This window comes from Anomaloglossus baeobatrachus, chromosome 8 (genome assembly GCF_048569485.1).
Source record: "Anomaloglossus baeobatrachus isolate aAnoBae1 chromosome 8, aAnoBae1.hap1, whole genome shotgun sequence".
Taxonomy (NCBI): Eukaryota; Metazoa; Chordata; class Amphibia; order Anura; family Aromobatidae; genus Anomaloglossus; species Anomaloglossus baeobatrachus.
This window is the reverse complement of record NC_134360.1, coordinates 66881549-66908673: the sequence shown is the minus strand read 5'-3', so window position 1 is coordinate 66908673 and position 27125 is coordinate 66881549. Positions and strand designations below refer to the sequence as shown.

At 46.3% G+C, this 27125-nt stretch overlaps 1 protein-coding gene across 3 annotated transcripts; it reads left to right on the top strand.

Moving 5' to 3' along the window:
- The first annotated feature begins 7902 nt into the window (after window positions 1-7902).
- MPST (mercaptopyruvate sulfurtransferase) lies at window positions 7903-26889 on the top strand. Of its 3 annotated transcripts, none has more exons than XM_075321757.1 (3): window positions 7903-8170; window positions 20120-20730; window positions 23144-26889. In XM_075321757.1, the coding sequence occupies exons 1-3, from the start codon at window positions 7923-7925 to the stop codon at window positions 23440-23442; spliced, it is 1158 nt and encodes a 385-aa protein (XP_075177872.1). In that variant the 5' UTR covers window positions 7903-7922; the 3' UTR covers window positions 23443-26889. The 3 variants fall into 3 exon arrangements, with proteins under 3 accessions (XP_075177872.1, XP_075177874.1, XP_075177873.1); XM_075321759.1 differs by lacking the exon at window positions 7903-8170 and adding an exon at window positions 8178-8279; XM_075321758.1 differs by lacking the exon at window positions 7903-8170 and adding an exon at window positions 8272-8355.
- The last annotated feature ends 236 nt before the right edge of the window (window positions 26890-27125 follow it).

The following is a 27125-nucleotide window of genomic DNA, read 5'->3' as shown; positions in this document are numbered from 1 at the left end:
TGAGAAGGAGACCACTGTTGGTGCAATAGTAAGAAAATGGAAGAAATACAAAATGAGTGTCAATCGACATCAATCTGGAGTCCATGCAAAATCTCACCTCGTGGGGTCTCCAGGATCAAGAGGAAGGTGAGAGATCAGCCTAAAACTACACACGGGGAACTTGTTAATGATTTCAAGGCAGCCGGGACCTATGTCACCAAGAAAACCATTGGTAACACATTACGCCGTAATGGCTTAAAATCCTGCAGTGCCCACAAAGTCCCACTGCTCAAGAAGGCACATGTGCAGCCGGAACGTCTGAAGTTAGCCAATGGACACCTGAATGATTCTGAGAGTGATTGGGAGAAGGTGCTGTGGTCAGATAAGATAAAACTTGAGCTCTTTGGCATTAACTCAACTCGCCGTATTTGGAGGAAGAGAAATGAAGCCTATGACCCAAAGAACACCATCCCCACTGTCAAGCATGGAGGTGGAAACATTATGTTTTGAGGGTGTTTCTCTGCTTAAGGGCACAGGACCACAACACAGCATCAATGGGACAATGGATGGAGCCATGTACTGTAAAATCCTGAGTGACAACCTCCTTCCCTCCGTCAGGACATTAAAAATGAGTCGTGGCTGGATTTTAAAGCACGACAATGACCTAAAACATACAGCCAAAGCAACAAAGGAGTGGCTCAAAAAGAAGCACATTAAGGTCATGGAGTGGCCTAGCCAGTCTCCAGACCTAAATCCCATAGAAAACGTATGGAGGAGCTAAAGCTCCGAGTTGCCAAGCAACAGCCTCAAAATCTTAATGATTTAGAGATGATCTGCAAAGAGTGGAGCACAATTCCTCCTGACATGTGCGCAAACCTTATCATCAACTACAAAAAAGTCTGACTACTGTGCTTGCCAACAAGGGAACAGACACCAAGCATTAAGTCTTGTTTGCCAGAGGGATCAAATACTTATTTCTCTCTGCAAAATGCAAATAAATGTATATAAATTTATACAATGTGATTTTCTGGATATTATTTTGGATATTCTATCTCTCACTGTTAAAACTAATCTACCCTTAAAATTACAGACTGTTTAATTTGATGGCAGAAGTATTCAGTGACAGCTCTCTTCCCGCAGAGATAGGCGCCGGGTACAATAGGCAAATCGTTAGCATCTACCTTTCTTTAAGTGTGTAGGCCAGGGGTGGGCAATTAATTTTCACATTGGGCCGCATGAGAAATTGGGATGGTTTTAGAGGGCCAGACTAATATAATGAACTCAGTTCTACCCAATACTGTATATAGTATATACACTAACCCTCCATAAACAAACAGTAAGTTAAACAATACTAAGATTCAATGAAAATATGGAGGTCAGTGGGAGCATACATACTGGCCCTGGTGGCGAGTGGGGAGCATACATACTGGCCCTGGTGGCCAGTGGAGAGCATACATACTGGCCCTGGTTGCCAGTGGAGAGCATACATACTGGCCCTGGTGGCCAGTGGAGAGCATACATACTGGCCCTGGTGGCCAGTGGAGAGCATACATACTGGCCCTGGTGGCCAGTGGAGAGCATACATACTGGCCCTGGTGGCCAGTGGAGAGCATACATACTGGCCCTGGTTGCCAGTGGAGAGCATACATACTGGCCCTGGTTGCCAGTGGAAAGCATACATACTGGCCCTGGTGGCCAGTGCAGAGCATACATACTGGCTCTGGTGGCCAGTGGAGAGCATACATACTGGCCCTGGTGGCCAGTGGAGAGCATACATACTGGCCCTGGTGGCCAGTGGAGAGCATACATACTGGCCCTGGTGGCCAGTGGAGAGCATACATACTGGCCCTGGTGGCCAGTGGAGAACATACATACTGGCCCTGGTGGCCAGTGGAGAGCATACATACTGGCCCTGGTGGCCAGTGGAAAGCATACATACTGGTCCTGGTGGCCAGTGGGGAGCATACATACTGGCCCTGGTGGCCAGTGGAGAGCATACATACTGGCCCTGGTGGCCAGTGGAAAGCATACATACTGGCCCTGGTGGCCAGTGGAAAGCATACATACTGGCCCTGGTGGCCAGTGGAAAGCATACATACTGGCCCTGGTGGCCACTGGAGAGCATACATACTGGCCCTGGTGGCCAGTGGAGAGCATACATACTGGCCCTGGTGGCCAGTGGAGAGCATACATACTGGCCCTGGTGGCCAGTGGAGAGCATACATACTGGCCCTGGTGGCCAGTGGAGAGCATACATACTGGCCCTGGGGATGCTGAAGGCACAGGCAGGCAGCACTGCAGCAGCAGAGAATGAGGGCTCCTCTGGCTGCCTTCTCTGTGTCCCCTGTGTGTCTGCTTCTTCTATTGCAGGCACAGGGGGACCTGAGAAGACACAAGTGCTGCTCCCCTGCTCCCCCTCCTGCAGACACTCTGCTCTCTCCCTGTTGCTACTGGTGCACTTACCTCAGTTGCAGAACAGACATTTTTGAAGTGGCCGCTGTGCAGATGAGCCGGTCACATGTGAGCATCCTGGGTAGAAGGGGCAGGCAAAGAGGGCGTGGCCAGCATCAACAGCAGCAGGAGGGGACAAGGAAGGCATCCGAGGAGTGTGTGTGTCCAGCATTGAGGGGGCGTGGACGACAGAAAAAGGGATGTGCCTAGCAGCATAGACACCATGGAAGGCATCCAGAGACTGTGACCAGCATCCAGAGGGGCATAACTGGCAGCAAGAGGGGGCGTGACCGGCAGAGTGGGGGCGTGGCAGCTGCTTATCACTGCACTGCGGGATACATAGCTCCCGGCAGTGAGAGTGGGGCTGAGGCATAGATCAGGCCACACCTCCAACTCTGAGCTAAGATGGGCAGGCCGGTCACAGACAGTAGGCGGGCCGCATCCGGCCCGCGGGCCACCCCTTGCCCAGGTCTGGTGTAGGCACATTACAAAAAGGCCCAGATAACCCCTTTAATTATAGTGTTGTCAGAAATGTATAGTAAAAAAAAAAAGTGGCAACAGCAGTAAAAATAACACTCCTTGACTAAGAATATGTGAGACGCTGACAGCAAGCACAGGTAACAATTGGGGATTTCTTTGCTAGTGGGAAAGTGTATTCGTGCGAAGGAAGTGGAGAGTGTTATGAAATTCAGTGGACTAAGTATTGAACACATCATACACATCATCAATTTTCTCAGTAAATATATTTCTCAACAGAGGTCGATAACAACCCATCTAATTCGCACAGGAAAGAAATCAAACCATTGATGTCCATAAATGTGAAAAATAATATCAACTGGTTCAATTGATGGCCCATAAAAAACTGTCTCATTACCAAGGTACCACACAAGAAACATTTCATGATGGGTAAAAACAGTGAGCTGTCTCAAAACCTTTGCAATCTTATTGTTGCAAAACATAGTGATGGCATTGGCTACAGAAGAATTTCTAAACTACTGAAGGTTCCAGTGAGCGCTGTTGGGGGTCATAATCCGGAAGTGGAAAGAATATCATGTTACTATAAAGTGGACATGATCAGATACACCTTGTAAGATTTAAGACATAGGAGTGAAAGAATTTATCATAAGAGTTGTGCAAACGCCAAAGACCACCTATTGAGAGCTATAAGAAGACCTGGAGTCAGCAGGTACAATTGTTTAAAAAAACCCAAAAACTATAAGTAATGCACTCAACCTCCGTGGCCTGTACGCACTATCACCACGCAAAACTCCATTACTGAACAAAAAGCATGTTCAAGCACATTTAAAGTTTACTCAACAACATTTAAACAAGTTTGTGAAATACTGGGAGAATATAGTCTGGTCAGATGAGACCGAAATTGAACTCCTTGGATGCCATAATATACCGCTTGTTTAGAGGCCAAAAGGCAAATCACGAAAAACACCATACCAACAGTGATGTTTAGAGGTGGGAACATCATGATGTGGGGCTGTTTTTCAGCATACAGCACTAGTAGTAAACCTAATTTAAGTGAAGGAAGGATGAATGAACAAATGTGGTGAAACATTCTTGATAAAAATCTCCACCAGGATGATGAAGATGAAACGAGCGTAGACATTTCAGCAAGACAATGATCCCAAACACATAGACAAGGAAACTCATTTAGTTTCAGAGAAAGAAAATTAAGCTACTAGAATGGCTGAGCCGATCACCTCCCCTGAATCCAATAGAAAATCTATGGAAAGAACTAAAGCTCAGAGTTCATAAAAGAAGCCTACGGGACTTCAGGATTTGAAGAGTGTTTGTGTGGAAGGATGGGCCAAAATCACATCTGAGCAATGCATGCGACTAGTTTCTCCATACAGGAGGCGTCTTGAAGATGTCATCACTAACAAAAGCTTTTGCAAGAAGTAGTAAATAAATTTCAGTAAGTGTATTCAATACTTTTTCCTGTGTCATTTCTCAATATTACACATCACTAAATGTATGGACATCTACAGTTTGATTTCTTTTCCTGTGTGTATTAGATGGGTTTTTATTCACATCTGATGAGAAATTCATGTCAATAGCACCTTTAGAGAAATAGTTACTTAGAAAACGTGTTCAACACTTATTTCACCCGCTGTATATGCTGCTACGTCTCTTGTCAGACTAACTGCAGGATAATGTTACCTCTGACAGTGACACCATCTGTCAATGTTCTACTTACTAGTTCTCCTCAGCCTACATAGCAGTTAATATTTTTCATTGCAGAGTTTTAATTCGATTAACGGCACCTCAATTTTTTCTGTCCTTTAAGCTACAGTATTCCAAGGAGTAAGGAAGATATTTTGCAACGACTTGTTCCAGTTTCTTTACTGAGATGAATAGTAATTTTTTTGTATTCGAGGATATGAGTTTGAGAAGACAGATGACACAATTCAAATACTAAACTGTGCTTGTCGGTCAGCCATGGTGGTGGGGAACCTGGCAGCCAAGACGGTATTAGAACTCAGATCAAATCTAGAGGTGGGGAACGAAGCTCAGACAACCGTCAGCTGAGTCAGGGTTGATGATTATTGTGTGGTGATTAAGATCTGAGAGGTTGGTTTGCAATGTTCTCCTAGATTCCTTAGTTCTAGTGAAAGGAATCTTGATACTTCAGCAAACAAGACAGTTTGGACAATTGGACCTTCCAACTTTATGGGAACAGTCTGGAGAAGACCCCTTTCTGTGCCCCATGCACAAAGCAAGGTCCATACAGACATGGTTGGGGAAATTTGGTGTAGAACATAACCGGCCTCACAGAACCTCAACCATAACCTAATCCAACACCTTATGGGATGAACTAGAATGAAGATTGTGAGCCCGGTCCTCTCCTCCAATATCAGGGCCTGACCTTAAAACAAGCTCTTCTTGATAAAGGGGCAAAAATTCCCAAAGACAACTCCAAAATCTTATAAAAAAAAAAAAAGACCTTCACAGAAAATTGAAAGTGGTTATAGCTGCGAAGGGAGGAGCAGCTCCATGTTAAGGCTCTAGTTCTACATTCAGACAACTCCCTTCTATATGACCTTATTTCCCCCATATAAATTAGTAGCAGCCTGTGCTCACCTGCGGTGGGGGCGCTGTTTTTAGCGATGTCTACACTCATGCTTTTGTTGCACGCGAGCACTGCAGACAATCAGCGGCTGCTTCACTCTCACCTCCTTTGGACATAACTGACACTCATAGGGGATCGAAGAGCAGCAAGACTCCCTCCAGTTGTCAGGTTTATCTGAAGAGTGTTGGCAAGGGGAATGACAGGTGAGAGTGTCGGCAGGAGAGACGGGACGAGCAGGAGAGACAGGAATGGACTGGCAGGAGAGATGGGAATGAATGGGCAGGAGAGATGGGACGGGCAGAAGAGATGGGACGGGCAGGAGGGATGGCATTAGTAAGAGAGACGCAACAGGCAGAGGAGACGGGACAGGCAAGAGAGACAGGACAGGACAGGCATGAGAGACGGGACGGGTCGGGCAGGAGAGGCTGGTCAGGACAGGCAGGAGAGACGGGTCGAGCAGGAGAGAAGGGATGGGATGGAGTGACGGGACGGGTAGGAGGGACGGGAATGGACAGCCAGGAGAAACGGGATGGGCAGGAGAGACGGGAATGGACAGGCAGGAGGGATTGGACTGGCAAGAGAGACGCAACGGGCAGGAGAGATAGGACGGGCAAGAGAGACAGGATGGGCCGGACAGGAGAGACGGGACAGGCATGAAAGACGGGACAGGACAGGCTGAAGAGACGTGTCGGGCAGGAGAGACGGGACAGGTCAGAGAGATGGGAATGGACAGCCAGGAGAGATGGGCAGGAGAGACTGGAATGGACAGGCAGGAGCGACGGGACAGGCAGGAGGGATTGGATTGGCAAGAGAAATGCAACGGGCAGGAGAGACGGGATGGGCAAGAGAGATGGGACGGGCATGAGAGATGGGACGGGACAGGCAGGAGAGACGTGTCGGGCAGCAGAGACGGGAATGGACAGGCAGGGGAGACGGGACAGGCAGGATGGATTGGATTGGCAAGAGAGACGCAACGGGCAGGAGAGATACGACGGGCAAGAGAGACAGGACGGGCCGGACAGGAGAGATGGGACAGGCATGAAAGACGGGACAGGACAGGCTGGAGAGATGTGTTGGGCAGGAGAGACGGGACGGGTAGGAGAGATGGGATGGGGTGAGCAGAAGAGATGCGACGGGCAGGAGAGACGGGACGGGCAGGAGGGATGGCATTAGCAAGAGAGATGCAACAGGCAGAGGAGACAGAACGGGCAAGAGAGACAGGACAGGACAGGCATGAGAGACGAGACGGGACGGATCAAGCAGGAGAGACTGGTCAGGACAGGCAGGAGAGATGGGTCGGGCAGGAGAGAAGGGACGGGATGGAGTGACAGGACGGGTAGGAGAGATAGGAATGGACAGGCAGGAGAGACGGGAATGGACAGGCAAGAGAGATGGGACGGGCAGGAGAGACGGGAATGGACAGGCAGGAGGGATTGGATTGGCAAGAGAGACGCAATGGGCAGGAGAGACGGGATGGGCACGAGAGATGGGACGGGCACGAGAGACGGGACAGAACAGGCAAGAGAGATGGGTCGGGCAGGAGAGACGGGAATGGACAGGTAGGAGAGACCGGACGGGCAGGAGACAGGACAGGCAGGAGGGATTGGATTGGCAAGAGAGACGCAACGGGCATGAGAGACAGGACGGGCAAGAGAGACAGGACGGGCCAGGCAGGAGAGACAGGACGGGCCGGGCAGGAAAGACAGGACGGGCAAGAAAGACAGGCCGGGCCGGGCAGGAGAGACGGGACAGGACAGGCTGGACAGACGCGTCGGGCAGGAGAGATGGGAAAGGTTGGAGAGATGGGATGGGATGGGCAGAAGTGATGGGACAGGTGAGTGAAGCAGTTGATTGTCTGCAGGGCTCACGTGACAGAACAAGAGTGAGTGCAGACATCGCTAAAAACAGCGCCCCCACAAGAGGGGAGTGCAGGGTGTTAGTACTTTACATGGGGGAAACACGGTGATGGAGAAGTTGGTAGCCTGAGGTATCGACGATCCCTTTAATGCCTATGGATTTATAATGGGAGGTAGGTGTAATGTGGAGGGGGCACAATACTCCATCCACGTAGTTAACCAGTGTCGGCGTAAATCAACAACGTCCTCAGACGTCTATGGGTCCCTGCGATATGGGGTAATGTGCTAAGGAGGACACCAGGCAGAGGTTGGCGCCATAATGGTACCCAGTACAATGGCTGCACATTGCAACACTCTACCCTGCAAGATGCATCCCCTATATACTACTTGAGGGTAGCTCAGGGTATGATGCAATAGTTCACAGCTGCAGCTCATAGAGGTGGAGGCCATTGAGCTCCATGTGCCACAGCACAGACAAAAATGTAACCTCAGCCCTACAGTCACACTGTACACCTTCATCCTCTCCACACAGTCACACACTGACGGATCACGTGATGCTGCCTCCTTCCCTGTCCTCCCCGGATCATACCACTGAGGCGGGAGGGGGTGATTTTATCGTTGTTATTATTGCTATCTCTCTGATTGGGAGGGATTCCGCCTACAATGTAATCACCTTTACCACCCCTACTAGGGCAGTGGGCGCGTCCATTACCCCTGTGCTGTGCACTTCCAGTTCCTCCCCTTTTCCACGGGTGGTTGTGTCCGGAACGGTGACAGCGGCGGACGTGCAGTGCTGCAGGAGGTAAGCGGGTACTACCAGGCTGGGAGTATCTACTGCCTGAGGCCTGGGAGGGCGGGACCCGGGAATGTGACCGGAAGGACGACAGCTGGCAGAGGTGACAGACGGGCAGGTGAGACTACGGGCAGGGGCACGGGAGAAACCGGACGGGCAGATGAGAGTGCGGGCAGTGGGACGGAACCCGGCAGGTAAGTGTACTTTCACACCTCCGGTTTTTCTTCTGCGGCACAATCTGGCACTTTGCAGGAAAATCGCAACCGTTTTTTTTTGCGGCCGGTTGCGATTTTCCTGCATAGACTTTAATTAGTGCCGCATTGTGCCGCATGGCCTTGCGTTCCATCCGGTTTTTGCCGCATGCGGCAGATTTAGCCGATGCGGCGGCCGGATGGAACGTTGCCTGGCACGTTTTTTCGTGCGGCAAAAAAAACCGCATCGCGCCGCATTCGGCCGATGCGGCGCATCTCTCAATGCATGCCTATGGCGGCCGGATGCGGCGCGATGCGGCAAATACCGCATCCGGCCGCCGCATGCGGTTTTTGCCACTGCGCATGCTCAGTAGCATGCCGCAAGCGGCAAAAACCGGGCGGGCCGCAAGGGAAAAACTTATGCAAAGGATGCGGTGTTTTCACCGCATCCGTTGCATAGCTTGCACAGCCGGATTGAGCCGCAGGGCTCAAGCCGGATGTGTGAAAGTAGCCTTAGTGTGCGGGCAGGGACACAGACGGGAGTGGACGGGACGTGCGGAAGGGACGGGACGTGCAGAAGGGACGGGACGGGACGTGCAGGAGGGAAGGGACGTGCAGAAGGGAAGGGACGAGACGTGCAGAAGGGAAGGGACGGGACGTGCAGAAGGGACGGGACGTGCAGAAGGGACGGGACGTGCAGAAGGGACGGGACGTGCAGAAGGGACGGGACGTGCAGAAGGGACGGGACGTGCAGAAGGGACGGGACGTGCAGAAGGGACGGGACGTGCAGAAGGGACGGGACGTGCAGAAGGGACGGGACGTGCAGAAGGGACGGGACGTGCAGAAGGGACGGGACGTGCAGAAGGGACGGGACGTGCAGAAGGGACGGGACGTGCAGAAGGGACGGGACGTGCAGAAGGGACGGGACGTGCAGAAGGGACGGGACGTGCAGAAGGGAAGGGACGTGCAGAAGGGAAGGGACGTGCAGAAGGGAAGGGACGTGCAGAAGGGAAGGGACGTGCAGAAGGGAAGGGACGTGCAGAAGGGAAGGGACGTGCAGAAGGGACGGGACGTGCAGAAGGGACGGGACGTGCAGAAGGGACGGGACGTGCAGAAGGGACGGGACGTGCAGAAGGGACGGGACGTGCAGAAGGGACGGGACGTGCAGAAGGGACGGGACGTGCAGAAGGGAAGGGACGTGCAGAAGGGAAGGGACGTGCAGAAGGGAAGGGACGTGCAGAAGGGACGGGACGTGCAGAAGGGACGGGACGTGCAGAAGGGACGGGACGTGCAGAAGGGACGGGACGTGCAGAAGGGACGGGACGTGCAGAAGGGACGGGACGTGCAGAAGGGACGGGACGTGCAGAAGGGACGGGACGTGCAGAAGGGACGGGACGTGCAGAAGGGACGGGACGTGCAGAAGGGAAGGGAGAAGCGGGATGCGACAGGCAGGGGAGAATGGATGGGCAGTTGAGACTGCGTGCTTTAGGGACAGTGCGGACAGGAAAGATTAGGCTGGCAGGTAAGACTGCGGGCTGCAGAGACTGGACAGGGATCTTTGCTTTCTGTCTTGATTTATTGGTACCATGTTGAGTTCTATATAACTTTATTATCACTTTTTATTTCCTTTTTTTGTGGAGTTGAAGTGAGAGAGAACCTGCGCTCCCGTGTGCAGTACACTATAATACAATTGTATTGTGATGATATTGCTGGGGTTCACGAGTGCAAAGACATGGGGGCGATCAGTAGGGTGGGAGCATTGGGCGCAAAGAGTCTCCTTCCTTCATCTCCAGACCTTTCACTGGATTTTTTTAATACAATCGTCGCTGCTCCACTGATTCCAGAACAGTTATCTCCTCTCTACCCCTCCATTCCAAAGTTATGCCCCTAGTAATAAAGGCGCAAATTTTCTCTTTAGCCAACTGGGTGTATCCCACAGAACTTTACAGAAGTTTTCTGGTGTATAAATGTTGCATTCAGATCAAACATAACGGGGTACGTTCATCAAAGGAAAGTGTCTTAAGGCCCTGTGCGCACTTGCCGGTTTTTGCTGCGGATTTGTTGCGGTTTTGCTGCATGTTTTGCTACATGTTATGTTCATAACATCTCTGCAGTGATTCACCAGCAAAACCTATGGGAAAAAAAAAATCCTGTGCGCACTGGGCGGATTTTGACAGCTGCATGTTTTGCTGTGGGATTCCCGCAGCAAAAACAATTGCATGTCAATTCTTTTCCACACGTCGCTGCGGCATTTCACTCCATTGACTGCAATGTAATCGTGAAATCCCGCAGGGAATAACGCAGGCAGCAAATTCTGTGCGGTTCATTGCGTTATCCCCTCCTGTATTTCGCGGTTTCGGGACATAATGTACATCGCTGCCTGCGGTTTTGCAAGGAAGTGATGTCATTACAGGAAAAGTAAGTGGAGCAGAGAGTAAACAAACACACAAAACCGGTATTCTCGGGCTGGGGAGGACGGAGACCAGGGTTAATGTCCCCACCCCCCTCCCGTAGCCAAGAATATCAGCCCGCAGCTGCCCCGGGACTGTCGCATCCATTATGCGGCAGTACCGGAGTGTCCCCGGCTCTTCCTGTTGCCGTGATGCGGTGGCAATCAGGGTAATATAAGGAGTTATTTGCGGTGGATCGCCGCCACTAAGTCCAGGCTTGATCATGGCAGCGTCTATGTGACAGCTGACATGATCAACCCGTAAGTAAAGTGATTAAACACAGACACCGAAAAATCCTTTATTTTAAATAAAACACAAAAAAGCCCCTGGTTCACCCCTTTATTAACCCCTCCCAAACACACAGCTCCGGCGTAATCCATGTCCTCCGATGCTTGCATCCAGCCGTGACTGACACAGTGCTGAATGCAGCCTCGCAGCGAGACAGCAGAGGTAACCACAGGGCATTTCCCACGGCCGGTAATGTGAACTCACTGCCGACCGTGAGAAATGCAGCGTGTGCTCACAGGGACTCTATCTATATCTATCCCTCTGTCTATTTATCTATTTATCTGTCTGCTATCTATCTCAGAAGGAAATTACCGTACTTTTTTTTTTCTTTTGCACATGTACCAACCCGCATGCGGTTTTCGGGTGCGGTTTGCCGCGTTTTTTTACCGTAGGTGCGGTAATCTTTCAGACCCTGCGGAATTTTCTTAAGAAAATTCCATTTTCCAGTGCGCACAGGGCCTAAAAGCTTTGAGAAGTCGCAGATTCTTTGCACAACTTTGAGTTGTGCAACAATTTTGCAGCTTTTGGTGTTTTCACACCAATTGAATCAGTTCCGCTGTAAACGAACAGTTCTGATGAATTGGCCCCATTGTGTTTTGACACCTATGACTGGTTTCATATCAGTAAATTATATTTATTCTGAACAAGGTAAAAACAAATGTATCCGCTGCTTGGTGCACTGGGGGCGAGGCGGGCACACCATGTACTGTGCACCAATAATGTGTCCTACATAAAATAATGTATCTGATTGGACGCTGCTGTGAACAGCTCCGCTCCATTAGATCTTATTCCCGAAGATCTCCATCTGTCCCAGGCCGAGGTGTTACTTATACCGGATCATCCGATACACAAATAACTCCAATCATCACCGATTAATGGGTATATCTGCACTTTGTCTGATCTCCCTGCACTTTATCACTCCATTAGTTGCTGATGCCAATGTACACAGTCCCTGATAAAGTCCAGAGAGGTTGTCTGGCTGATAGCTTTGTTTTTATGGACAGGACATTGCACTTCGGTGCCCGCAGATTTCACAACAACTCTAGACGCTGAAGGATCATCGAATCCGGACTTTTGTAGTAAACATCTGAAAGACCCAACACTGACGTCAAAGGAAACTGTTTTGGACTTTTGCACTTTGGACGGGGTTAAATGGACTGGCAGCCCCTTGTTTCCGTCTAGGGATCTGTGCACATAACGCCTTTTTCAGGCTAAGGTCTCGCGTCCAGTAATCCTCTGATCTAGCAGCAAAACGTTGACAAAAAAAGGTTTTTAGACACAACTCTTTTGTGTGTTTGCAAAAAATAAAAATAAATTTCAATTGAATCCGTTTTTTAATATGGAAAATGGATCTATTAATTAGGCATCTGTTTTAAAAAGATCCGTTTTATTGCTTACTGGATCAACGTTAAAGGGAACCGGTCAAGTACAATATGCACTGAGGACCACGAGCAGTTCTGTGCATATTGCTAATCCCTGCCTAACCGTCCCTGTATACACTAGCATAGATAAAGGGATCTTTAGAAAAAGTTTTTCTAAAGATCCTTTATGATATGCTAATGAGGCTAGGGACTAGTCCCAAGGGCGTTAGTTCCTGTGCTCATTCCGTCCTCTTAGCAAGTAAGCACTCCTACAGGGGCATGCTAACATGCTATTCAATGCCCGCTACCAGCATCATCAGCGGTGACGCACGTACCTGTCCGTTGCTACAGCCACTGCGTATGATCAGGTCACCACACTTCCAGTCATGCGCACTATGAAGCCAGGTATTCTCGTCCCGGCTTCAGAGAGGTCTACTGTGCATGACTGGACGTTCCAGGACTTCTCATCATGTGCACTGCGAGGCTATATCATCGCACAGGTACACGCGTCACCGCTAATGATGCTGGCAGTGGGCATTGAATAGCATGTTAGCACGTCCCTGTGGGCATGCTAACATGCTAAGAGGGTTGACTAGTTGAGGGAACTAATGTTCTAGCGACTAGTCCCCTTGCTCATTTGCATATCATAAAAGATTTTTAGAAATACTTTTTCTAAAGTTCCCTTTATCTATGCTACTAGATACACAGATTAGCAGTATACACCCAGAACTGCTCATGGTTCTGGGTGCATATTGGACCTAACCGGTTCCCTTTAAATGGAAGATAAGGGATGGCTATTTAATGGATCCATTTTCCATAGACTTGTATGTTTTAATAAAAAAAAACTAGTTTAAAATCAGTTTTGTGTAAGCGGATAAAAAAAATAGTGGCGTCTGCAAAACTTTTTTGTCAGCGGATTACTGCTGGATCTGTTTTAACAGATGATTACTGGACATGTGAACCGAGCGATCAGGTCCGCTCTGAAACCCATCTGGAAAAAGTGGCAAGCAGTTAAAACAAGAGATCGGACCATTCTTCAGCATTTGTGACTCTGAAGACTCTCAATGCTTATTAACAAGTCAATGGGAAGGCTTGTAAGACGCTCAGGTGTTTTGCCAGCATTTCTGATTGAAAAAACGCCAGTGGAAAAAAAGCTAAAAAAACCTTTAAATGTCGAAATAACGTTCAGGAAACGACTAAAAAAGACGCTTCAGAAAAAATAAAACACACTTGTGATTCCTGAAGGTTTTTCTTGAAAAAGTCAGGTTTGCCCCTCAGGGAAAAAAAGACATTCTGCGCACTTAGGCTATGTGCACACGTGTGCGTAATTCATGCAGTTACGCTGCGCTTTGTAGCGCAGCGTAACTGCATGCGTCCTGCGTCCCCTGCGCAATCTATGGAGATTGTGCAGGGGCCGTGCGCACGTGGCATATTAGAACGCAGCACTTCGGCTGCTGCCCGAATCGCTGCGTTCTAAGAAGTGACATGTCACTTCTTCCGTGCGCTTTGCCGGCAGCTCCTGCTCTGTCTATGGCAGTAGCTGCAGGCAGAGCGCACGTTCTCGCCGGCACCATGCGCTTCAGAACGCAGCTTTTCAGCTGCGCTCTGAAGCGCACATTTCGGTGTGTGCAGAGCGCACACGTGCGCACATAGCCTTAGGGTATGTGCGCACGTTGCGTTCTGGAGTGACAAATAAAAAGCAGCGTTTTGTCACTGCATGTGCGTTTCAAAAAGCATCCAAAACGCTGCATTTTGGATGCATTTTTGTCAGTGCGGTCCCACTCGTCTTTGCTACATCCCCATAGAGCATGGCTGGCTTCGAGACAGAGCCGCGCGATCAGAATGAACTCTGATGAACTTCACCCGACTTCATTGTCATCGCGCAGCTCTGTCTTTGTGTGATTTGCACTCATAGGTGAAGGACTCACCAGTGATCGCATATCTCCTGAGTGACCGAGGTGAACCATGCCCAGCTGCAGTCCTCCACCTCAGAGCGGTAGTAGCGGGTAACCTGAGTAACGTCATCGCTGACAGCACAACTCACTTCAGTTGCTGCGTGGAGCTCATAGAGAGCGGTTATGGTCTGTGGCCGCTCCTGTCAGCGTCCGATGTAGCAGAGCTGAAAGTGTCGTGGGACATCGTGTGGATTACGCCCGACCTGGTGGGGTATTTGGGGATTTTAATACAATAGTGAAAGTGGGTTTTGTTTTGTTTTTTTGTCTTTTATTCCAAATAAAGGATTTTTTGGGTGTATGTGTTTATTTACTTTCACTTACAGGTTAATCATGGGGGGTGTCTCAGACGCCTGCCATGATTAACCTAGGACTTAGTGTCAGCTATGGGCTGCCATTAACTCTTTATTACCCCGATTGCCACCGCACCAGGGCAATGGTGAGCTCCCATTAACGTGGTGCTCCCCATCCTGAGAATACCAGCCTTCAGCCGTGTGGCTTTACCTTGGCTGGTATCAAAATTGGGGGGGGGGACGGCATGTGTTGTTTTTTTTTTTTTTGTTTATTTATTTATTTTACTGCACTACATAGACCCACCCACCGGCGGCTGTGATTGGTTGCAGTGAGACAGCTGTCACTCAGTGTTGAGGCTCGTCTGAATGCAACCAATCATAGGTGCCGGTGGGTGGGGGAAGCAGGGAATAAGAGATGGAATAATGAGCGGCTGGCATTTTCAAAGGAGGAAAAGCCGCCGGAGCAGTGTGACAGCCGTGCAGTGCCGCGTCAGTGATCGGTGAGTATGAGAGAGGGGGTGAGAGACCAATCGACAGAGAGAGAAAGAGACCAACCGCAGAGAGATTGACCGACGGACAGACAGAGACCGACCGACATCAATGGAGAGAGACAGACAGAGAGACTGAAATACCTGCGTTCTGTTTGTCAAAAAAGCATGCGGAACGCAACAAAAATGCAGTGCAAGCGTATTTTGGTTGCGTTTTGACACACCTCATTGATTTCAATGGGTGGAAAATGCAACCAAAATGCACAAGTGACACGTTGCTTTTTTAAACGCATCGATTTTGTCAAATATTTCGCATCCAAAACGCTGCGTTTAAAAAAGCAACGTGCGCATGAAACTTGCCGACTTCTCAGACTTTACTGGGGAAGCCGAACGCATGCATTTACTCTCCTGTTTTAAACGCTGCGTAAACGCGGGGAAAAAAACGCAACGTGCGCACATAGCCATAAGGCCCCGTCACACACAGAGATAAATCTTTGGCAGAACTGTGGTTGCAGTGAAATCATGGACATATTGTTCCATTTGTACACAGCCACAAACCTGGCACTGATTGTCCACAATTTCACTGCAACCACAGATCTGCCGCAGATTTATCTTTGTGTGTGACAGGGCCTTTACACTGAGGTTGGCTTCAAACTTCTGTGAAACTCAAGATTTCTAAACTGACCACAGATCTTATGTCCTGAACACAATCTCTTCAAAGACAAAGGCTGTTAAATTCCGGTCAGGAGGCCTGCAGACGGTCCATACTCGGGCCAAATTCACACAACCACATATCATTTTCCAACCGTGGTAAATGCGCTGTTGCTAGAAAGTTTTAGAAGGTTAGTAGAAGAGAACCCTCCACCTTAAAAGTTCCTCATGTTGAAATGCTCCTCCTTGTTCCTTCGGTGCCTTGCTTTACATAATAATGATGTCTCCTCCACAATTCTTCCTACTGTCCTTTTGATTTAATAGGACAACCTCTCTAATTCTGGTTAGGGCTTGCTATTTTAAAATGCCTTTGTGGGAAAAGCGAAGTGGATGGAAGGGGCCCCCAGTTTTATCCTTTATTAGTTTTTGCAACTACCCTCTGCAGAATCACCAACAGCTCTTGAAATCAGTGGGAGCCGTGAAGAAGTGCTTCATTCCCTTCCATCCCTTTACTCCATCCCTCTCACCCTGTGGTTGGCGGGAAACCAGGAGTATAAAACTACACCTACATAGAATGAACTTTGTCCAAGCCTAATCGGTGTAAACGTCTTCAAGGATGCAAAAGCCGACGAGGTGGAATTGCTGACAATGTGAATTCATTAGGTGTCCAACTCTAGATGAAGCCTCCTTACAGGGAGCCAGACAGCCGCGTAGCATTGATAGACGCTGATTACAGTGGTGTGTTCCCTACCTGTGAATAGGATTTATTTTTGGAGAACTTCCAGGTTATTATTCTGCATGATGTCAGCGTTAGGAGGCAGAAGTCTGATATATTCAGACTAAGTACCTTACATTTTTAACATTTACAACAATATTTAGTTTATGTTTAGGAGTTTATGTATTGATTAAAGGGATTGTCCACGACTTGGACAACCCCTTCTCATTCCCCTTGTTCGCCCCCGTAAAAATAAATAAGCCTAAACTCACCTCGGGTGGGGCCGCGGACGCCGAATGTAATGTGGGCCCCGGGAACGAGCGTTCCCACATTGTTGGAACCACGCCGGAACCGGAGGGGAGTATAGGCTTCATTTTTAAGGGGGCGCACATGAGAAGTAGTGGACAACTCCTTTAGTCAAAGTGTCCTCTTCCATCATGTAGGTACACGGTATAGTAGTGTGCAGAACAAAATCAAACTTTTTTTTTTTTTCTTTGATTTCTAATATATTTGCAACAGCCAGGCAAAGGTATTTGGTGCCTAATGAGTTAAAAAAAAAATAAGTCCAAGTGGGTGTTTCACTGGGGGTTTGTACTTCTTCCCCCTGTATAATGCTGACCAATCAAAAGCATGAAGCAATACTGAGGAGAAAGAACACACCCCCTCCATAGGTTAGAGCAGGTTTCTCAGTGTGTGATATGTAATGATACAGCCCTGATCTCCTGGTCTAACCTCCTGCGTGAGTCTCTGTGTGGGGAGAGGCAGTGCTGCAAAGGTAAGTCACATTACAAACCCTCCTCTCATTGCATTGTCTGAACAGACCAGACTGCTCCTGTGTGAGATGTAATGACAGGGCTGATCTTACTGCAGAGCGAGTACATGATGCTTGAGCGCAGCAGACATAAGTGTGATTACATCTCACAGACTGAGAAATCTGCTCTAAGATTGTGGGGTGTGTTCTTTACTTTAACCCCTTCAGCCCCCGGGCACTTTCCGTTTTTGCGTTTTTGTTTTTTGCTCCTTTTCTTCCAAGAGCCATAACTTTTTTATTATTCCGTCAATCTTGCCATATGAGGGCTTGTTTTTTGCGGGACGAGTTGTACTTTTAAATGAAATCATAAGTTTTACCATATAGTGTACTGGAAAACGGCAAAAAAATTCCAAGTGCGGAAAAATTGCAAAAAAAGTGGGATCGTACAATATTTTTTGGGATATTTTATTCACGGTGTTCACTATATGGTAAAACTGATGTCTGGGTGTGATGCCTCAGGTCGGTGCGAGTTTGTAGACACCAAACATGTATAGGTTTACTTGTATCTAAGGGGTTAAAAAAAATTCACAAGTTTGTCCAATAAAAGTGGCGCACGTTTTGCGCCATTTTCCAAAACACGTAGAGTTCTTATTTTTTGGGATCAATGGCTCAGTGATGGCTTATTTTTTGCGTCTCGAGCTGACGTTTATAATGGTACCATTTTTGCGCAGATGCTACGTTTTGATCGCCTGTTATTGCATTTTGCACAAAACTTGCGGCGACCAAAAAACGTAATTTTGGCGTTTGGAATTTTTTTGCCACTACGCCGTTTACCAATCAGAATAATTGATTTTATATTTTGATAGATCGGGCATTTCTGAACGCGGCGATACCAAATATGTGTATATTTATTTATTTTTTAACCCTTTAATTTTCAATGGGGGGAAAGGGGGGTGATTTGAACTTTTAGGTTTTTTGTTTTTTTTTTTTATTTTTTAAAACTTTTTTTTTTCTTTTTTTTTTTATTTTACTAGTCCCCCTAGGGGGCTATAGCAATCAGCAATCCGATCGCTGATCGCTATCTGCTGATCACAGCAATACCGCTGTAATCAGCAGATTCACTCACTTTGGTTTTCCCTCTGCTCTCGGCCGAGGGAAAATGAAAGTGAAAGATCATAGCAGCAGGCGTCATCACATGACCCTGTGCTACGATGGCAACCACCGATAGTCACGTGATAACACACGTGACTTCCGGTGGGGGCGGCGGTGAGTAACAAACATGGCCGCGCGCATTTAAATCTTGCTGCCAGACTTTGGCAGCAAGATTTAAGGGGTTAATGGCCGCGGGTGGAAGCGATTCCACCCGCGGCTAGCAGGCACACATGTCAGCTGTTGAAAACAGCTGATATGTGTGCCGATCCACGCCGCCTGCCCGCGGCAGGGGGCGGGGCTTAACGGGACACGATCTATGACGGATAGATCCGTCCAAGGTCGTGAAGGGGTTAAAGGGGTATTCCCATCTCCCAAGATCCTATCTCAATATGTAGTAGGTATAATAATATTAGCAAATACTTCCAATTAGAGATGTATAATTCTCCTCATATAGCCATGTCTCTTACCTTATGTGCAGGACATTGCAGCTTAGGTATCCATGGTTACATCCACTCATGTAGTAACAGTTATTTGCTTGTTTTCATAACCATGGATACCTACACTGCAATGCCCTGCACATGATTTAAGAGACTTTGCTATATCAGGAACACTTGTCAGAGTTGACAGACAGTCCTGTGGTGTCCGGCTGTAGAAGGTTGCAGTGTTTGGCTACCTTAACTGCTCCCTGGCATTCTATTCTTGCTGCTGTGGTGTAAATGGTATCCTATGTGTTTTCTCTGCTTGAGGCTAATCCCTTTCCTTTTAGGACCCTGCGTCTATCCTCACCCTTCAGCTGTTAATCATCATCACTTCCCCTTGTGTCATTAAATACCCATATTTCCCCTTGGTCTTTACTGGTGATAGTTATATTCCTATATAGGCCTTGGATGCAAGCAGTCAGCTTGTATTCATCTGACGAAACATTGTTGATGTTCCTCACCTCGAGTCTTCTTGGAGATAAGTTATTCGTTCACTTCGCGTTTGTGCTCACCCCCCCCCCTTCCCCTGTAGGGCCCAGTTCAGTATCAGCCAGGGCCAGGTATCCTGATAGGTGGATAGGTTCTGCGCACCTATCTAGGGTGGTCAGGTGAGCCAGGGGCCAGCAAAAGGTTCGGTCAGGGGTCATCGTCTCCCCCTTTCCTAGGCACAGGGTTTCCTCTTCCCTTCCCTGTCGCCGTACACGTGGTACTTCCCCATACCTAGCGTAACAGATCTATACTACCTTTCTAATTGGAGGTTTTTGTTTTTTTTTTTTCTTTTTTTATTATTATTATTATTATTATGATTATTGTTACATCTACTTCGTATTGAGATAGGATCTTGGAGATGGGAATAACCCTTTAGTGTTGCTGCCTGCTGATGATTGGTCATCCTCGTACAGGTGCCAAATACTTTAATTTTACCTAGAAATGAAAGAAAAAAAGTTTTATTTTGCTCTGCAGACACTACAACATCATGTACATGCACACTGCGATGAATGAATACATAAACCTTAATATTGCTGTGGAGGGTAAGACGACAAGGCCATGCTTGCCTTTAGGTTTTTGTGTTGTGAGTGACAGAAGTGTATTTTTCATAGTGTTCGCCTAAAATAGTTTTTTTTTCACTGGCTTATACCCAGCACTCCACTATGAACTGCTCCTCATATATCTGTTTTGTGTCCTAGAATTATCACCATGACCCACCAACTACTTCCCCGAGCTCTGGTTTCTCCTCGTTGGCTGTGGGAGTCCATACGACCTGGCTCTTCTCTACAGGGAACACTTCGAATTCTTGATGCTTCATGGCATCTTCCCAAAACCAAACGTGACCCATGGCGCGAATACAAGGAGCGCCATATTCCCGGAGCTTACTTCTTTGACATTGATGCTTGCAGTGATCGCACCTCTCCTTATGACCATATGCTGCCCAGCGCAGACGAGTTTGCTGAATACACAGGACGGCTTGGTGTATCCAACGACAGCCATGTAGTCGTATATGATGCCAGTGATTTTGGCTCTTTCAGTGCCCCTCGGCTGTGGTGGATGTTTAGGGTATTTGGACATCCACGAGTCTCGGTGTTGGACGGCGGCCTTAAAGCCTGGCTGAGAGAAGGACACCCAGTAAACTCCGGAAAGGAGCCACGTCCACAGGTAACAGAATTCCAAGCGAAGCTGAATACCTCCCAAGTTGTTGGGCACGAGGAAATGGAAGAGAACGTGGAAAAGAAGACCATTCAAATGGTGGATGCCAGAGTGGAGGGAAGATTCAGAGGACTGGAGCCTGAGCCCAGAGAAGGTGAGATTGGATCTGTGATTGTATCATGACTTTGTACTATCAATTACTTATGTATTTAATATTTTTGCTCTTGTATAATAAAACTTGGACTTTCTGAAAAATTAGAAAGTGTAGGTTGTGTTCCCCATAGTTTTTCATCTCTTTATCTCGTGAAGGGCATAATCCACCACTTTGTCCTCTTTTTGTTTGTGGCCCATTCACTGAAGTGTTCAAGTGTACAGGGTCACAATGCCAAAGAAGTGAAACTAATATACCTATGTTTCGCTGAAAATAAGACTGGTTTTAATATTTTTTTTGCTTCTAAAGACATACACACTCAAACCTGTCTCGTCTTCAGCTTTAGACTCCTGCAATTAAAGGGAACCAATCACCAGGATTTTCGTATAAAATCTAATGCCAGTGCTATACTGGCACTATCAGGCTGCTTATCTACATACCTGTAATGGTCAGCTCGGATGTTTAGGTTTTGAAATCCAAGAAAGTAAAGTTTGTAAAATGAGCAGCTTCTTGAGTGACAGTTGCACTGGAGCAGATCATATATTCATAGTTATCCCCTCCACCTGTTAGAATTAGCATAAGCGTTATACAAACGACTCACTGTGTCCAGCAGGACCTGTGGTGAGGTCATACCTCACCACAGGTCCCGCTAGACTGAATTTTCTTGACTGAATTGGAAAACTGCTGCATTTTTAAAAATCTGCTACATAGCGATTTCTTTCAGAATTTTTGCAGTGTTTTTTCACCATAGAAAGCAATGAGGAAGTGCAAAAAAAACCCACAACCCTGCATTTTGTTGAGCTTTTACTGGATAAAACTAACTTTATTAAACATGTACTGTAGACAAATGACACACAGTCTGGATCAAAAAAATCTGCTTTTTGGAAGTGATTTTTATCACTACCAAGATAGCAGGATTTACTTGCAACGAAAAAGCAATGTGTGACGATAGCCTTAAAGGGGTTGTTCATTACTTTGATATTGATGGCCTATACTTAGGCGGGCTTTGCACGCTGCGACATCGGTAACAATGTGTTACCGACGCTGCAGCGATAGTTCCCGCCCCCGTCGCAGGTTGCGATATCTTGTGATTGCTGCCGTAGCGAACATTATCGCTACGGCAGCTTCACATGCACTCACCTGCCCTGCGACGTCGCTCTGGCCGGCGACCCGCCTCCTTACTAAGGGGGCGGGTCGTGAGGTGTCATAACGACATCACACGGCAGACAGCCAATAGAACCGGAGGGGCGGAGATGAGCGGGATGTAAACGTCCCGCCCACCTCCGTCTTTCCGCATAGCTGGCCGGGACGCAGGTAGGAGATGTTCCTCGCTCCAGCGGCTTCATACACAGCGATGTGTGCTGCCTGCTGGAACGAGGAACAACATCGTACCGTCGCAGCAGCGGCATTATGGAAATGGCGGACCCTACACCAATCATACGATAATGACGCTTTTGCGCTTGTTAATTGTATGTAAAAGGCTTTACACACTACGATGTCGGGAGCACGCTGGATGTGCGTCACTTTCGATTTGACCCCACCGACATCGCACCTGCGATATCGTAGTGTGCAAAGCCCACCTTAGCATAGGTCATCAATGTCTGATCGGCCGAGGACCGACACCCAACACCCCCGCCGATCAGTTGTTCTTTGTCCCGGCAGCCTGTGGCCAGAAATGCTCAGTGGTCGCAGCTGGGTACTGCACATCCATCTCCTATCCAATAGAATGGGCGGCAGATGAGCAGTACCTGGCCGCAGCCACTACCAGATGAAAGGGCAGCCCTGGAACTAAGCATTTCCGGCTGCCTTGTGCCGTCACTGGGACCGAGAACAGCGTGAGTGCAGGGTGTCAGACCCCGGCCGATCAGACATTGATGACCTATCCTAATGATAGGCGATCAACGTCAGTAGTGGACAACCTCCTTAAAACTGTTTTCCGATTTTGGTAAACCCTATGTGTTTGGTTTTTTTGTTTTGTTTTTTTTTATTTTTGGGGGCGGGGTACCCAAACAAACCTGCCTTATTTTACCCTGTTTGGGTCCAACATTTAGTTTCTGCCTGTTTCTAGTTTGTTACACCGATCGGTGAGTTTCGCGTTTTTTTGCGCCATGGGTATCATAATAATAGTTGATAGGCACCTGTAACCTACAAAATGCATGCCTAGTCCTTAAAATCTTGTTGAGCAGGTACAATAGACCTATGTAATACTCACACATGACCTTGGGTGATGACTGGAAAACCTGGTTAGATCAAATACATTTTCAAAATCTTAAAAATTTGTCTCCATACTCAGTAAGTAAGACATCCAGGTAACCTTTACATTTTATTCTCTCGTGTACGGTCTGTTCTTCATCTATTCTGCATATTTCATCCATATTTTATCATTTCATTACCCCTTCTGTCTTTTGTCATATAGGTATTGAACCTGGACATATCCCCGGATCAATAAATCTCCCTTTCCCAAGCTTACTTACACAAGACGGCAGTGAGAAATCCCCGGAAGAGCTGCGAAGTCTGTTCCAACAAAAAGGCATTGATCTCTCTCGTCCCCTGATAGCCTCATGTGGCTCCGGAGTCACCGCCTGCCACATTGCCCTGGCAGCGTTTCTCTGCGGTAAAGAAGACACTACCATATATGATGGGTCCTGGGTTGAGTGGTACATGAGAGCAAAGCCAGAAGACGTGGTGTCGGAGGGCAGAGGAAAGACACTATAACATGACCACTTCGGTTTTGTTTTTTTTTTGTTTTTTGATGACCTGTGAAAGTTTTTTCAATCATTTCGGCTCATAGTTGGGTTTGCAATGTCTAAATACATCTTCTTGAGTGCCTTAATTCTCCTAAATAATACAGGTGTACGCTTCTGTTCATGGTGGTCCTCCTCTGCCATGACCACCTCAAGACTTATGACATCTTAGGCACTATTGGCACAAGCAGAAACCTCCGTACAGTCATGATCCGAAGGCTGCCAAATTAATTTTGCTCTATAATTCTCTAGAATGTGATAAATCTGAACTTTTTATGATTGTCTTATTACCGTCGTGTGTCTGAGTCCTCGGAGTAATATAGGAGTCGATGATTTTCGATGGACGAGTGGAGTGTACTCCGATGCATCGGGTGATGGGTGCTTACTTAGTAATTGGTGGAACAATCAACCTTTTTCTATTCTAAATTTCAACGGTTATTTTAGTGGTGATTGTAAAAGTGTTTGTTGGAATGAAGTGATTATTAAGAGATGATTCATGAATATCAGTCAATAGTTATACTAAATATACCAATTTAGAGTATATCCACAGTGGTGTTATGAAGGTTAAAACCATTGCCATATATTGAGTATTTCTTATGAAAGTCAAGTGTTCCTGCCATTGTACTTTTAATTTTCTGCGCTTAGGCGATAATTTGCTAATTGGTAGGAGTCTCACCGCTGGGATCCCCACTGATCTGCACCATGGGAGAATGTTTTACCAAAATTTCAAAACGGTGCCACATGTTGGATGCTCCATTCTCTGTGGACCTGTTGAGTATGAATGGAGCGCAGGTCACACATGCTTATCCTTCCTTTCAACCAGGGGTAAAATTTCCCTATTTTACCAATTGGTGCGAGCCCCAGAGGTCAGACTCCCACCGATCACAAGGTATCCTTTTGGACAGGTGATAGCTTGTTTTCACTGGACAACCCCTTCAACGTTAAAGCAATTTAATTTATCAACGTATAAAATTCCGCATGAGAATCCCCCTAACGTCGGCCCTAACTGTAACTAGGGCTTATTTTTTGGAGTAGGGCTTATATTTTAAAAGCACACTGCAAAAATCCTGTAAAATCATGTTAGGGCTTATTTTAAGGGAAAACCAGTAGTGGTCTGCTTATATTTCTTTAACCCCATAGGATGTGCCATTACGATGTTGGGTCCTGGTGTATGGAGTGGACACTGCTTCTAACAGCAGAGACCTGAGCTTGTGTGGAGCGCTGGTGTTTAGACTGGTAATATCATCACTGTGGGTCTCTGACATCTAAGGTGTGTAAGCCCTTTGTGTGCCTTTTTGGATGTCTACTGACCCCTTCTCATGACCAAACTGACTAGGGGACTCCATTATGTGACTGCCATTATGGGTATCCTGTAAAGCTCAGCCACAAGCTTGGCTTCATAGAAGAACAACAGTTTCACTATAGTACTACTCTAAATAGGACAAGCAATTGGATGATCTTGGGTTAAAATCCCCTAAAGGGGCTGAAGAATATGGGGAAATTTTTTTTTTAAAAAAATCTATATAAAACACATTGTGTGTGTATATAATATATATATTACCAGAAAATCTCTGTGGGGAGCTCGTTGAATACAAAACTACAATTTTCACCTGATTTGGGTGATTTTTGCATCATGGCCTGTCTTTCCACCAGACTAAAAAGAAATGTGACCATTAAATTAGAAATCTGCCCCTGCCCCCCCCACGAGATTTGGCCCCTCGAATTTAGGCTCTATAGAAAGGAGAAAATGGGTGTCTGTGTATTGAATGTAAAACCAGAATTTTTGGCCAAAGCGTCATAAAATTAAAGCAATGGCGACCAGAGTCGCTCTTGAAGGGGCAGAAACTATATAATCACTAAGGAAGGGGGGCAAATTAATAACTCTAAAGTCTGTAACTATAGAACTATAGCAATGGCTGTCAGCAACCAGTGCACAAATAGCTGGGGCCTCATTTATGAATATTGCCTCACAGTAAGATCATTCTGGTTGCCTATAACAACTAGAGTTCTGCTTTGAAGCTGCTGAGGTAAAGTGAAAGCTGAGCTCCGATTGGTTGCAATGGAAAAGTAGAACAGTCTGACTGTGAGGCAGCTTCATAACTGAGATCTGAAATCCTGCAAGATGCACATTTTCTGCTTTTTATGTATATGGATGGATAGATTCACCATTAGATCTCTGATCAGTGTGATGTAATTACTAAGAACTGTTTTGTTGTTCGTCTCAGTGTTACGACAGATTTGTAAAAATATACAACTATTAACGCCAAACTGACAAAAATGAAGAGTTGTAAAAAAATATATTTTAACCCCTGAAGATATCAACTTCAGGGTGAAACTGAAAATGTAACCTTAGCAAGCGCAACCAACAAGTCAACATATCAGTCTCTGAGCGCGAAGACCTTGCTATTTTGTTAGTGTCTATATTTAATAAAAAAAAATTTTTTACACCCACTCCTTTTTCCAGTAAGTAGAGAAATACAAAACAAAATATATTATCATTGAATCGTTAAGACTACTCAAAAACAATGATGGCACCTAAAATGTACACACAGTAAAAAAAAGAGGATATATCAGAATTGCTGGGTTTTTTTTGTGGTTTTTTTTTTTAGTTGGCGCACCTTACCCAAAAAATGCAATAAAACGACATCACAACATTGTATGTACCAAATCCATGGAAACAAAAAATCGTCGGATCACAAAGCAAAAAAAAAAATAAAAATCCCAAGCTGCAGAGCATCTACACTAATTATATACTGTTAAAAAAATAAAAGGGAACACTAAAATACCATTTTGTAGTTTGTGTTCCCCTTATTTTTTTTAGCTATATACATGTGTGTGTGTGTGTGTGTGTATGTATGTATGTATGTATAATATATATATATATATATAATTATACTGCTCAAAAAAAATAAAGGGAGCACTTAACACAAATACAAAATCCCTAAGTATTCCCTTTATTCTTTGTACAGTGTGTGTATATATATGTATGACTATTCAAAAAATAAAGGGAACACTTAAATACAAAATCCTTAAGTGTTAAGTGCTCCCTTTATTTTTTTGAGCAGTATAATAATATATATATATAATCTCTGATTTCCCTTTAACTGCCTGAACATAAAATATATAATATATTATATATATATATATATATATATATATATATATATATATATATATATATCAAACAAAAAATAAAGACAAGCTTCGTAGCACTGTATTGGATGCCATTAAGACAAAAGAAAATGTGGATTTTTTTTCTTATTATTTTACTGCACTTGTAACTTTTTTCTTTTTTCTTCCGTACATTTTATGGTAACTTGAATGGTGTCGCTGAAAATATTGACAAAAAAATGGAAAAAAAGAAGTTATGGCTTTTTTTTAAATGGATTATGAATAAAAAAGCTTGTATATGGAAAAATTGTCTAATCACAAAGTTTGATCGTTTTGGTTTTCTTTTTTTGTTTTATTTATTTTTAGATGACATTTTGAAGCTTTGGATCATTTTCTAGTTTCTTGTAGAGCTATTGTCTCTGCTTAGTGATTGCAATGTACAATGGTCGGGCTGAAGCCTGTTTATAATACAGCAGGAGGGATCACTGTATATGACACTAATATGTTTAGGCATAAATTGCGGCGTCTCATAGTTCTCTGCAG